We start from the raw sequence: 14,113 nt of genomic DNA, 5'->3' as shown, positions 1-14,113 counted from the left end.
AAATTATAATAAAAAAAACAGAACCAAAAACGTAAGTCTTGCCCCAACTGATGTTCTAAAAGTTTTTGGTTTTGCAGTAAAGCTTTCAGAGATGATACAGAAACAGGAGTTCAAGACGCAGAAACGCAAAAGTCTGGACGCTACCTCTGCCGACACGCGCTGGTTTGTTGTTCAGTTATAGTTTGATTGTTGTTATTTTCCCTCTATCTGCTGCCTCTTGGGTCAGTTTTACAAAAATACAAGGTGTCCATCCATTTTTATGCAGATGACTACCAAATTTAAGCGCCTTTTAAGCCGTCAAAGGACCTTTTAGTTTGTCTTAATGAGGTGAAACCATGGAGGGCTTGCAATTTTCTCCATTTTAATGAGAATAAAACTGAAGTTGTGTTACTCCTGGTGATTCAGCTGCTGTTATTTCTACCCTGTTGTCACAAACCTGGGTGTTAAGCTCGACTCTAGTTTGAAACTTGATGCTCAAATTAAGGCAGTTGTAAAGACCAGTTTTTTTCAGCTGAGGCGACTTGCCAAAGTAAAATCACTTTCATCTCGACGTCATTTTGAAATTTTAATCCACGCTTTTATCTCGACGCGGTTAGATTATTGCGACGCCTTATACTCAGGTCTCAACAAAACCTTACTTTCCCGTCTTCAGCTGGTCCAGAACGCTGCTGCTCGTCTTTTAACTGGTTCTCGGACATTTGATCACATAACTCCCATTCTCAAATCTCTCCTTGTTCAGTTTCGCATTGGTTTTAAGATTCTTCTATTTGTTTTTAATCGTCTGCGTGGCCTGGCCCGTCTGTATCTGTCTGAGCTGCTGGTGCCTCGCCCTCCCGCTCTCTCAGGTCTGCAGGTCGGGTTCTCCTCGTGGTCCCTAAGCCAAAAAGGAAACTTAGGGGCGATGGGGCTTTTTCAGTGGCTGCTCCAAGACTCTGGACTCTGCACTTCCACTGAATGTTAGACTGGACGACTCACTTCTGTTTTTAAATCTCTTCTTAAAACCCTTTTTTTTTTAGCTTGGCTTTTAACTCAGTGTAAAGAGTCGACATTTATCATGTTCTGTTTTTAATGTTATTGTGTCTCATGTGTTTTGTGTTTAACCTGTGTTGGAAAATGTCCGGCAGTCGCCCAAAGACGACCTTCAAATTAAGTAACACCGGCAACACAACGCTGACGTAACGCACATCATTTTGGTTGCACGTTCAGTGTTATGAAAATTACGACAGAACAAGCGAAGGTTTGGTCTTCCTCTTTGGTCTTATGGTCAAAATAAGTCCATTGCCTCCTGTCTGCACCTAATTATAAAGCGATTTTTTGTGCGATAGTCAAGAAGAGCGCAGCTAGCATGCTTTTTGTTGTTATTGTTAGCGCAAACTCCGCTCTGGCCTCTGAAAGTTGCAAAAAAGTGCTTAAAAACTCATCGCTGTGAATAATTAGGACGCTCAGAACACGCAAGGTAAAGGACGGATACCTTTGGACAACCGCGCGGCGTTTAAAATGAAACAGTTCTGCTTTTTTCACGTGTTTAACGTCGGTAAAAATCAAGTTCAAAGTGTATCAGCGAACTGCAAGATCAGACCGGCGCCTTGGCAGAGGTAGCGGCCGTTTCTGCATCGTCCCGTCCCGAACCGTCCCGCCCACACCCGTCAAAAACAGCAGTCGATCGTTTTTGCATCCCGTAATATTTGGTGTCTGTAGTACCAAAGAAAATCAGCAGGGGGCAGACTGATCGATGGTAAATGCAGCTCAGAACATGAAAGCGTCTCTATAAATAAATTAGCAATAAATAGCAAGACAAAAAAGAAAATTATATTAACATTATCAAGCCTACCCTGAATAAATAGTACAATCAAAAGTCTAAATCATCGTAAGAACAAGAACAGAAACAGCCCAAAGAGAGATAGTTTAAATTTTTGGTCTAAAATCAAGTTATTATCATCAATGTTTTTAGGATCTTTTTTTCTCAAGACATTTTACGTATTTTTTTTTTTAATACATTAGCGATAAGTAAGCAGTAGAACATAGATCTTTTTTCTACAAAATCTATAGAAGCACTAACAGATACATTCCGTCTAAAGAGTTCAATGCGAGGCTACGGGTTTGACCTTTGACCCCACATCTACGTTTGGTTTCTGAATGATTCTCGTCTTGTCAGTTGAGTTCGTTTTACTGCTGTGAAACAAACCTAATATTCTTTGGATAGTCCAACGTTGCAAAAAAAAACAACAAACAGTCAAATTGTCTGAGTACGGTGTCCGCGAAGGGCCAAAATAAACAATAAGACATCATTTGATTTCGCCCGCAATTGCACGCCTCAGACAAGATGGCGCTAGTACGTTTCAACGCTACACGCAGGCAGCCACGCAGTCCATTCGCTACACTGTTTTGGTTATGCTAAGTTATTTGGTTTACACGGTTTTGCTATTTTTGGCTTTTTGGTGAATGTGTCGTCTTTTTTTATTCTGCCTCTAATAATAAAAATCTGGAAGCTAAATTTTCACAGTATTTTTTCCAACCGACCTGATAAAAATCTCTAGCACGACTACGAAAAAAATAAGGAACTCTCGTAGTAAGTTTAAGCGAGTTACGTTATCCCAAATGAGTATAAGCACTAAAGTACATTACAGGAAAAAAAAACAAAAAAAAAAAAAAACGGCATCAAGATACACAGCAGAGATTGGAACAAAAAAATAAAAACAGATTATTTTTTTTTAGAAGATTCAGAAGTTCAGTGAGGTCATTTGCGTTTCGTTCCATCCAGGACCAGACGGTGGCGCTGGAGAGGAGGAGAGGATCCCAAAAAAAACACATCATCTGTTCCTCTTCCATGCTACAGTTCCACGATTCGACGAACTCGCCTTCTGCACGTCCCGTCCTCGTCCTCGTCCCCTCCTCGCTCTCCGTCTACATTTGGTAAGCGTACTTTTTGGTTTTGCTTCGGAAATTCCTTGGGTTTTTTTGTAGAGTGTTATATTTGGTTTTCGGTTAAATTTTTGGTATCCTCTTATAAAAGTTGTGAAGCCTGCGCCCGCCCTTCACTACCTGTCCACAGCTTTTCCCGTTCTCTGGGGTTCGGAGTAAGCAAGGAAGCGTTCCTTGGAATAAAGCTCCCCCATTTGGGAATTTCGGACAGGCGTTTAGGAGGGAGTCTTCGCGGATGTCCATTGGCGACTTTGGGGTCCCGTTTCGGTCCGCTGTTAGCCGCCATTTTGTGTCTTTTATTGTGTTCATATGTTTCGACCGCGGATTTTTGGACAAAAAAATCCGACGGCGTTAAGAATGCTTTGGTTTCCATTTGAGATTAATGGCAGTGTGAAGTGGAAAATGAGTATGAGTGATGGAGTAATGATGAGAAAAACACAATTTGACAAGACATACAAGGTTTAAGTGACTGGACAACACCGTGACGAAGCAAGATTTATTGACTTTCAAAGCTAACACATAATAACTTTACACGTGTTCTACCGTATCCCAAATTTCATATCTACAAGTTCTCGTAATATCGTCTCGAGTTCACAGGGCAGGTTCATTTCGAAATTGCCGAACACTTTTAAAGACAAAATGAAAGCTTTACCGAGCACGCTGCGCCGCCAGTTTAAGCCCCGATCGATCCATTTACGCCTTGAAATCGGCTCCACGTGTTGCCAACTTTAGCGGTTATCTTTGGCACTTAGTGAAAGCAAAGTCAATCACAAAAAAACACAGAGTGAAGACGGCGATGATTACGAGCCCGTAGCCGAGAAAGCTGCGACAATAAATAGTAAGTGGCGCTCCAAAACACTGCTAATAAATAAAAAGGTCGCGGTACGAGATGGCGGCGAAAAGTACCTATAGGCTCTTCGAACCAGAGGTAGGTAAAGAGACGCGCGGATACAGCAGAACATCCAACAAATACAAGAATGGTTTACAAAATGAAATGGATGGATGGAAGATGGAGGGATGAGCGAGTTGTAGAAGTCATGGTCCTGGATAGCTTCAGTATATACACGTCCTCTGAAATAAAGCTTTTCTCTCCGTTATTTTTGGTATTTGGGATTTTGGTATGGTTGTCATTTTTTGTCATTGTGTACTCCTCCGCCTCCTCCTCCTAAGGTAAATTTTTGGTTTAAACCCCTCCTCCCTCCTCTTCGTTTAGACCCGCAGCTTTTAAAGCAAAAGTAAGTATGCACAGTTCACCTTCTCCGATCTGGGTTTGTCCTTGCCGCCATTCCTTTGTCACTACGTAAAGTTTTTATTTGTCATTTTTGGTTTCTGCACTTGGACACGCGCCTCCGCCGTCTCCTCCGCCTCGTCGTTTTTCAAGTCTTTTGTTTTGTTTTCCTTCAGAGGCCGAGAGAGCGGAGGCGCCGCGTCTGATCAAATGTTATTGACAAAAACATCCTGGTTGCGTTTTGTTTTTGGATAGTTAAAGATTTTTGGTTTTGATCTTCCCCTTTCTCTTCTCCTCTTCTTTTGGCGTCCGTCTCGCCGTCCCTCCTCTCTTTCATTCTGTGTATTTTTGGCATCGAAAGACCGGGAGAGACGGAGAGAGAGAACCGTTTCGCCGAAGAAGAAGAGCGTTGACAAGAGGAAGAGATAGCTTTGGTGTGAAAGGCGAGGTTTACGATTCCCCGCCTCTGTACTCCTCCTCCTCTCCTCTGATTGGCCCTCGGTGTCATCACTCGATCTTGGCTCCTCCCAGTGAAGGCGGGCTGTGTGCCATTTCGATGGAGGAGCAGGAAGAGGCGGGGCTAGAGCAGGGTGAAGGAGAGCAGGGGGTGGGGCTTATGCTGCTGGCGGAGGGGAAAGGGGAGGACTGCGAGGCTTTGGCCGCGGCCGCACCGACCAGACCGGCTCCTTGGGACTGGGCCATGTGGAGCAGGGCCGGGTGCTTCAGGAACAGGGAGGAGGGCAGGGGCCCGCTCTGGCCCCCGGAGGCCCCCAGCATCACCTGTTTACTGCCCTCAAGACTGGAAAGAGGCAGCTGGCCACCACTGGCTGCTAGAGCTGGAAGACACAAACACAAGAGCACGTTAGCGTCTGGGACTTTACTGTAGATCTGAGATGGAATATTCTGGATTTGTGAAAAGATATTCTGTCTAGGGCGAGAGTTTGTTAATGTTTTGTCTTTGCTGCATGATTCCACATCCTGTTTTATATATTTGAGGGAAAAAAAAAACATTGACTGAGACGTGAATCCAGAGTTTTGACTGATGGTGTAAGTTAAAGATCAAATGACACAAAAGTGACTCTTGTCGGTTTGATTCATGTTTTAATGTTTTTCTCTCCTCAAAAACAGACCTGGAGTTGTGTATTTGTGTTGATATTTTTCTGAATGATGAAAAGTTCTCAAAATGGCGCCTATAAACTTAAAACAAAATGCATGATGGAAATGGATTTTTTAAAACTATTTCCATTTTCTTTAAACAAATTCACTGTCACATTTACTCTTGGACTGTGACTTCCTGTTTACAGGTGACATTTTGACGACATTTAACCTTTCAAACCACGTCATTTGTTATTTATATGATCATTCGCTATGGCAACGGTGTCAATTTTTCATCAGTGACACAAACAACTGGCAAACATTTCTTTAAAGCCACAGTTTGTAACTTTATTGCTAAAAAAAAAATGACTAAAATATAAGTGGTTTTTTTTTCAGTGTGAATGTTTTTAAAGCTCTGAAAAACACCGTGAGTGAGCTTGCATCTCCACAGACCTGACTCTTATTTGGCCAAGAGGGAGAACACCTCTTCCTGCTTATCCCTGTGGAAATGTTGTTCCTTTTGGGTGTAATATTCCACAGTATGGCATTAAACTAATCCGTTTGGTTTTAACTTTCACACAAAACTGACTCTTGTGAAGCTTTAGTCCATGTTCTAATGATGTTTCCTCCTCAAAAAAACAGACCTGGAGTTGTGTTTTGTTTCATTATCATTAGTCTGTAACATCTCCAAAGCTCAAAACGCTCTGTTCCACCTTGTGATGTCATCAAGTGGTAGTTTTCAAGTTAACTCCTCCTCCTTTTACCTTTAGTTCAGTCGAGATAAGAGACAACTGCAGGTCTGAAATGATCCAAATGATTCTATAAATGAAGGTGTGTGGAGTTTAAAAACACAGCGGAGCACTTCCTGTATCACCACATGATGACATCACAAGGAGTTTGAGAGAAGAACTCAGCCTAAATCTGCAGAAACAAAACACAACTCCAGGTCTGTGTGAGACGAGGAAACGACATTAAAACAGATCAGAAAGTTGCGTAATCTGGGCCTTTAACGTCCAAATGAATCCAATGAATATTCAGTGATACTTTTATAAGTTCTTAAAATACTTTTGCCGTCAGTCTCTTTTTTTTTTTACAGTAAATGTATTATTTATTTTTACCCACAAACCACTTCTCCTTTGTTCTTTCCCCATATGAATAAAGATAAATATATTTTTGATTTAACCCAAAATACCCCTGTTCCTTTGCCCTGGTTCACTGAAGGTCTCCAGATTAATTATGCGGCGGCGTTTTTGTTGAGCGACCAAAAACGAGCACGAAAACACACGCTTGTTGTTATGGAAACGGTCCCTGTTACTAACGGCGTGTCATGCAAAGTTGGACAACAGAAAGCTACGAAAATGCAAACACATGAATCTGAAAGAGGCTCCGGCCGAGCGCTTAACATCACAAAGAGCTCGACGACTGTAAAGAACCGCGCGTTTGGTTTAAGCCTGGACACGTAAACGTATTTATGCGTGTTCTCTTTGTTATTTATGCATGTTCTCTTTGTTATTCTTGTGTCATTATGAAAAGGAGAGATGGAAGTTTGAATGAGACACACAAACGAGCACGTACAGTGTAAAATGAGCGAGGCTAGAGCGGTTATAGCGGCTAATCTGGAGTCGAGTTTGATAGTTTTAATCCTGACTGCAAGTACCATAGCAACGCTGTCAATCAAACCTGTTGCTAACGGGTTAACATGAATATTTAACCCTGGAGAACTGAAAAAATTTGGCCACAGTTAATCGCTGCTATCCAAAATAAACAAACAAACAAACAAAAAAAATATGTCAAATTTAACGTCAAAAGCCCAGCGTGCCACTTCTGACCCCTGCATAGTGACACCTAGTGGATAAATATTGAGCTAAAATGAGCCAGAGCGGTCGTGATAAGATGATGACCCAAAAAAATTGTCTTCTCAGCAAAACGGTTCGTCAAATTGTGGTGTTTTTTTTGTTAATCTTTTTCGTAACGGCTTGCAGAATATCTAGAAGTACGTTTTATATTCTTTTTGGATAAATTAGCGACAAATTTGACCCTCCTAAATTAAGGAATAAAGGGTTAAAATTGAAAAAGTGGATATTTGATTGTTCATAATTTTCCAAAGACAAAAATGGTTCTTGGTTCTTCAGGGTTAAGATCAAAATGACGAGTCTCACAGCAGCAGTGACAGTTTTTTTTAACGTAAAGTGAAGCACGCCGTGTTTGGAACGCGGCGGCAGCTAGCAGGTTAGCTATGTCCAGTTATATAAACAGTCTCTGATGTGGACTCGCTGATCTGCGTGTCGATCAAATACAGGAAGTACCGTGGTAAAGGTCAGTGCAGTGTGGGGAAGTTTGGAAACCAGGCCGGACTTCAGACTAGTCCCGGTTTAGTTCGGAGTCTAGTCCCGGTTTAGTTCTGAGTCTAGTCCCGGTTTAGTTCGGAGTCTAGTCCCGGTTTAGTTCGGAGTCTAGTCCCGGTTTAGTTCGGAGTCTAGTCCCGGTTTAGTTCGGAGTCTAGTCCCGGTTTAGTTCGGAGTCTAGTCCCGGTTTAGTTCGGAGTCTAGTCCCGGTTTAGTTCTGAGTCTAGTCCCGGTTTAGATCTGACTCTAGCCCGGTTTAGATCTGAGTCTAGTCCCGGTTTAGTTCTGAGTCTAGTCCCGGTTTAGATCTGAGTCTAGTCCAGGTTTAGTTCTGAGTCTAGTCCCGGTTTAGTTCTGAGTCTAGTCCCGGTTTAGATCTGAGTCTAGTCCCAGTTTAGATCTGAGTCTAGTCCCGGTTTAGTCCTGAGTCTAGTCCCGGTTTAGTCCTGAGTCTAGTCCCGGTTTAGTCCTGAGTCTAGTCCCGGTTTAGTCCTGAGTCTAGTCCCGGTTTAGTCCTGAGTCTAGTCCCGGTTTAGTCCTGAGTCTAGTCCCGGTTTAGTTCTGAGTCTAGTCCAGGTTTAGTTCTGAGTCTAGTCCAGGTTTAGTTCTGAGTCTAGTCCAGGTTTAGTCCTGAGTCTAGTCCCGGTTTAGTTCTGAGTCTAGTCCCGGTTTAGTTCTGAGTCTAGTCCCGGTTTAGTTCTGAGTCTAGTCCCGGTTTAGTTCTGAGTCTAGTCCCGGTTTAGTTCTGAGTCTAGTCCAGGTTTAGTTCTGAGTCTAGTCCAGGTTTAGTTCTGAGTCTAGTCCCGGTTTAGATCTGAGTCTAGTCCCGGTTTAGATCTGAGTCTAGCCCGGTTTAGATCTGAGTCTAGTCCCGGTTTAGTTCTGAGTCTAGTCCCGGTTTAGATCTGAGTCTAGTCCAGGTTTAGTTCTGAGTCTAGTCCCGGTTTAGTTCTGAGTCTAGTCCCGGTTTAGATCTGAGTCTAGTCCCGGTTTAGATCTGAGTCTAGTCCCGGTTTAGTCCTGAGTCTAGTCCCGGTTTAGTCCTGAGTCTAGTCCCGGTTTAGTCCTGAGTCTAGTCCCGGTTTAGTCCTGAGTCTAGTCCCGGTTTAGTCCTGAGTCTAGTCCCGGTTTAGTCCTGAGTCTAGTCCCGGTTTAGTCCTGAGTCTAGTCCCGGTTTAGTCCTGAGTCTAGTCCCGGTTTAGTTCTGAGTCTAGTCCAGGTTTAGTTCTGAGTCTAGTCCAGGTTTAGTTCTGAGTCTAGTCCCGGTTTAGATCTGAGTCTAGTCCCGGTTTAGATCTGAGTCTAGTCCCGGTTTAGTTCTGAGTCTAGTCCCGGTTTAGTTCTGAGTCTAGTCCCGGTTTAGTTCTGAGTCTAGTCCCGGTTTAGTTCTGAGTCTAGTCCCGGTTTAGATCTGAGTCTAGTCCCGGTTTAGTTCTGAGTCTAGTCCCGGTTTAGATCTGAGTCTAGTCCCGGTTTAGTTCTGAGTCTAGTCCCGGTTTAGTTCTGAGTCTAGTCCCGGTTTAGTTCTGAGTCTAGTCCCGGTTTAGATCTGAGTCTAGTCCCGGTTTAGTTCTGAGTCTAGTCCCGGTTTAGATCTGAGTCTAGTCCCGGTTTAGTTCTGAGTCTAGTCCCGGTTTAGTCCTGAGTCTAGTCCCGGTTTAGTCCTGAGTCTAGTCCCGGTTTAGTTCTGAGTCTGTCCCGGTTTAGTTCTGAGTCTAGTCCCGGTTTAGATCTGAGTATAGTCCCGGTTTAGTTCGGAGTCTAGTCCCGGTTTAGATCTGAGTCTAGTCCCGGTTTAGTTCTGAGTCTAGTCCCGGTTTAGATCTGAGTCTAGTCCCGGTTTAGTTCTGAGTCTAGTCCCGGTTTAGTTCTGAGTCTAGTCCCGGTTTAGTTCTGAGTCTAGTCCCGGTTTAGTTCTGAGTCTAGTCCCGGTTTAGTTCTGAGTCTAGTCCCGGTTTAGTTCTGAGTCTGTCCCGGTTTAGTTCTGAGTCTAGTCCCGGTTTAGATCTGAGTCTAGTCCCGGTTTAGTTCGGAGTCTAGTCCCGGTTTAGATCTGAGTCTAGTCCCGGTTTAGTTCTGAGTCTAGTCCCGGTTTAGATCTGAGTCTAGTCCCGGTTTAGTTCTGAGTCTAGTCCCGGTTTAGTTCTGAGTCTAGTCCCGGTTTAGTTCTGAGTCTAGTCCCGGTTTAGTTCTGAGTCTAGTCCTGGTTTAGTTCTGAGTCTAGTCCTGGTTTAGTTCTGTGTGTTTGGTCCCAGTTTAGTCCCAATCGTGCAACTATAAACGCATCCTGAAGCAAAACAACAGGTTCACTACTAAGTTTACTACCACAGCTATTACTACTACTACTACTACTACTTTGACTACTGTATAGTTAATGCCACTTCACTATAAGCTTCCCGGTTCAGTTCTTTTTCCCCTGGACAGTTGTACATCACTGAAACACACCTTGGATAGTGGCCAGTGGATTGTTACGAAGGAGACTGGGGTTCACTCCCATCACAGCGTTCTACTACTACTACTACTACTACTACTACTACTGCTACTACTACTACTACTACTACTACTACTACACATTACTGTATAGTTAATAGCAAACGAAAAATAAACTCTGGACAAAAACTGGATAAAAAATTGCAGGAGTGAAGACGTTTGGTTGCTCATTCTTGAGTTCTGGTCAGATTATTTACGACTTAGCATAGTCTTTCAAGCCCCTAATGAGTGATTTCACACGTATTAGCATCCTGGCTCACTCTAGCGTTCTCTTTGTTCCTTTGTTTGCTTTGGGTCTGAGGATAGAGTTATAAACGGGGGATAGATGACGTCTCAGGCCTCCATTTCTGTTCAAAGAAGGACTGTCTTTCCAAACAAAAATAGCTTCTTTAACCATTTCTTTTCTTTGTACGGCTAATGCCACTTCACTATAAGCTTCCCGGTTCAGTTCTTTTCCCATTGGACGTCACTGAAACACACCTTGGATAGTGGCCAGTGGATTGTTACCAAGGAGACCGTGGTTCATCCCTGTGTTCACTCCCATCACAGTGTTCCTGGTTTTTCACACACACCAGCACCACACAAGAAAGAAAGAAAGAAAGAAAGAAAGAACGAGAGAGGAGGCAGGAGAAAGAGAGAAAAGAGAGAGGCAGAGGGGAAAAAAAGACAAGAGACAAAAGAAAGCAGGGTTAGCTGCAGCAGAGACATGTTCAGGACATAGAAAATCAGCAGTGCAGGCAGAAACAAGCGCTGAAGAGAAGTGGGTCTGTAAACAACATCTGGGTCACGTTAAAGAGATGCATTTGACCCAGGAAGGGTCAAACGCACAGGGCAGATCTCCCAGTGGGGACAATAAAAGCTAAACTGAGCTGGATTTGAATTATAATTTTCAGTTTACATGTTTAGTTTGATGGACTCATGAGACAAAAATGAAAAAATCTGCAGCATGGTTTTGGCACATGGGAAAATAAACCAGAAATACATTTACAACTGTTCAATATAAGTATGTTTTGTTTTTGTTTTTTGTTTTTTTTTTTGTTTTTTTTAAATTATTGGGATTTTTATTTTTATTTTTTTTTATTTTATTTTTTTTATTATTATTGGGAATATTTTTATTTATTTGCTGAAAAAATATAAGGTAAACATTATTATTATTATTATTATTATTATTATTATTATTGTTATTGTATATATGATTTTTTTTATTAATTAATTAATTAATTTATTTTTACTACTTTCTACATTGTATATACACACAGAAGACATGAAATATATGGAATTATGGAGTAAATATTTTTCTTCAAAGCAAAGGGTGGCTACTTTGAGGATTTGAATACAACACAAAAAATTTATATATTTAGTAGAATTATTTAACATTTTCTCTTTGTTGCATAATTCCATAAATCACGCTCCATATATTTGACGTCTTCTGTTTGTATATAATGTAGAAAGCTGTAAAAATAAAGAAAAAATTAGATGTATCCAAACTTTTTACTGGTGGTGTTTTCTGCACTAAACACTGATAAAAAAAAAAAAAACAAACACACTTATATAAACACTTTTTCTCATGTTTTCTTTCCCTTGTGTCAAAACCATTCACTGCTTAATAATCTGTGACATTTTATTCTAAAGTGCAGGATCTTGGATGTTGTTTACAGACTCCAGAGCAGCTCCGTCGCGTCGCGTTCGCTCGTGTTTCTCGGTCGTATTCACCTCAAGTTTGCAGCAAAATCGGTGATGTAGTTAGACACGTCACCGTTCTTTTTACCCATGCGCCATAAGCTGTGAACAGAAACACACACAAACACACAATAGAGGGTTAGACACGGCACCGCTGCACACAGGGAGCAGTGTTTGCCCAAAGGCACGCTGGAACATGTGTGTGTGTGTGTGTGGATAGTAAATAAACGCGTGTGTTATCAGAGATTTAACTCCAAACTGCAGGTGAATCGAACCTTCAGTAAAAACACACAGGGAAATGATACGTTAGCATAATACGTTAGCATCTTTACATGTTTTGAATAAATGTAGCAAATGCAGGGTTTGTTTATTTCTACATTTGCGGTGTCGTATTTAAAGTGCGTTTGGCAGAAGTCCAATGTTTTTCAGAGCGAGTGAGTGAGCGCGACGTCACAGCGTTCAAGTCCAAATGAGGCTCATCCAGGCCAGAGCAGGTGTAGCGGCGAATTTAAGGTCAAGTTTCACATTTGGAATTACGTCCACGTGTATCATAGCAACCAAAGAGCCAATCAGGAGCGAGGCTGTTGAAGGTAACGCCCCTTTCCGTCCACACCGCTGGTTTAGCAGGGAGCGGGCGCTTAGCAACGCTGTCAATCAAACCTGTTGCTAACGCTAACAGGAGCGACCTCGGGGACAGAAGGACCTGATTTGTCTGTTATTAATGTTCATATCTTGATTTACAGACACAAAAGTGAAATAAAAACCCCAGGATCATGTAGAGGGTTAATACGAACATTTAAGACCAGAATGAGTCTGAAGCAGCAGAGACAGAGAGAGGACAGATTAAAAAAAAAACAACGAAAAAAAAAACCCCTTCAAATTAACTAAAAAAACAAACAAACAAAAAAACAAACAAACAAAAAACTCAAAATAACAAAAATAAATAAATAAATAAATAAGAAAAAAAACCTCAAAAACAACAACCTCAAAATAACAAAAATAATAATAATAAAACTAACTAACTAACTAAAAAAAAATAAAAATAAAAATAAATAAAATAATAAACTTAAAAAAATAAACTCCAAATAACTCAAAAAAATGAACCCAAGGATCATGTAGAGGGTTAATCTGAACATTTAAGACCAAAATGAGTCTGAAGCAGCAGAGACAGAGAGAGGAGACAGATTTTATACAGAAAGTGAACTGGAGCCAGAGTCGATGGAGCAGGAAGTGCATCCATGATCACTTCCTGTTTGTAATGCGGCGGCTAGCAGGTTAGCTATGTCCATTTATATTTACAGTCTATGGTTCAGTGGGGGAGTATAGTAATAGTTTTGTATCAGTTAAGTGGCAAAAAAAAAAGTCCCCCCCACAAAAAAAACAAAAAACAAAACAAAACAGGGATTTCTAAAGTAAAACAGGACTCCACCTTAGTCATTATTGAAAATGTTATCCAAAATATAGAGATGATTGACTTTTTAGGTTTATCTTTATGAAGTTTTTGTTGAGTTACACTAAAATGAATAAATATATAAAGATGAGGCAGTGACAGGGAGCTGCAGGTGGGTCAGGGGTCAGAGGTCAGAGGTCAGGGGTTAGGGGGTCAGGGTCAGACAGTGGACAGGGAGCTAATGTTAAACAAATAAAATGAAGACTTCACCAGAGACATGTTTGTGTCTCAATGCTAACGCTAATGCTAATTTTGAGGCATAATAAATATTAAAACATCACAAACTGAAGTGTCTATAGATAAAATAATCTGGTAGTTTTATTTAGATTAGTTTGAATTTTAATAGGTTGTTTGTTTTATGTTTTCTGATTTTAATAAAAGTGAGACGTTGAGCTAGCTAGCATGCTAATGTGCACACCGAGCCCAATCACGCACAAGGAGCACATTTTCCTGACGTTTTAAATGCTGATTTAACAAAACTATTGACTCCTATGTTTATTTGTCTAATTATAACGATTGTGTCATTTAAAAACGCTTTGGCCGTGTTCACCTTTACGGTCGTTCAGTCACAGAACAGGAATTACCTCTACGTCACATCTGCTGCTCGGGTCCAACCAGGAAGTGACTTTATGAAACACCCGACGACACTGGGACACTTTTCAAATTAAAATCTTAAATATTATTATGTTTAGTGAAAAAGTCACCTGTCCTGTGCACTTTACAGAGTTAGTTTTGAGCGTTTTCATCGTGTGTCTATGAGAAATACTTTTACTTTTTAACTTGTATTGGGTACTTTACTGTCTGGGATATTTATTTGTTTAATTATTGAACTATAGTCAAACTTTTTAAATACATTATCAACCAAATAAAAGTTTAAACATAGTGACTGACGGCGTCTAAAGA

The 14,113-nt window shown here is 41.2% G+C and overlaps 1 protein-coding gene across 7 annotated transcripts in view; it reads right to left on the bottom strand.

The window, feature by feature from the left end:
• Nucleotides 1-2,919: 2,919 nt before the first annotated feature.
• The window catches only part of pou2f2a (POU class 2 homeobox 2a), a 102,322-nt gene continuing 91,128 nt past the window's right edge, over nt 2,920-14,113 (bottom strand). For 2 of the 7 annotated variants that reach the window (XM_055227695.1, XM_055227699.1), the window contains exons 13-14: nt 11,794-11,862; nt 3,410-4,986 (exon numbers count right to left, since the gene is read on the bottom strand). In XM_055227695.1, the coding sequence (XP_055083670.1) occupies nt 4,944-4,986; nt 11,794-11,862 (112 nt within the window). In that variant the 3' untranslated portion in view covers nt 3,410-4,943. Of the gene's footprint in view, nt 4,987-10,560; nt 10,635-11,793; nt 11,863-14,113 lie in introns of all 7 variants that reach the window. The other 5 variants (XM_055227701.1, XM_055227696.1, XM_055227698.1 and 2 more) reach the window with 5 other exon arrangements.

This window comes from Periophthalmus magnuspinnatus, chromosome 16 (genome assembly GCF_009829125.3).
Source record: "Periophthalmus magnuspinnatus isolate fPerMag1 chromosome 16, fPerMag1.2.pri, whole genome shotgun sequence".
Taxonomy (NCBI): Eukaryota; Metazoa; Chordata; class Actinopteri; order Gobiiformes; family Gobiidae; genus Periophthalmus; species Periophthalmus magnuspinnatus.
This window is presented reverse-complemented; position numbering and strand designations above follow the sequence as displayed.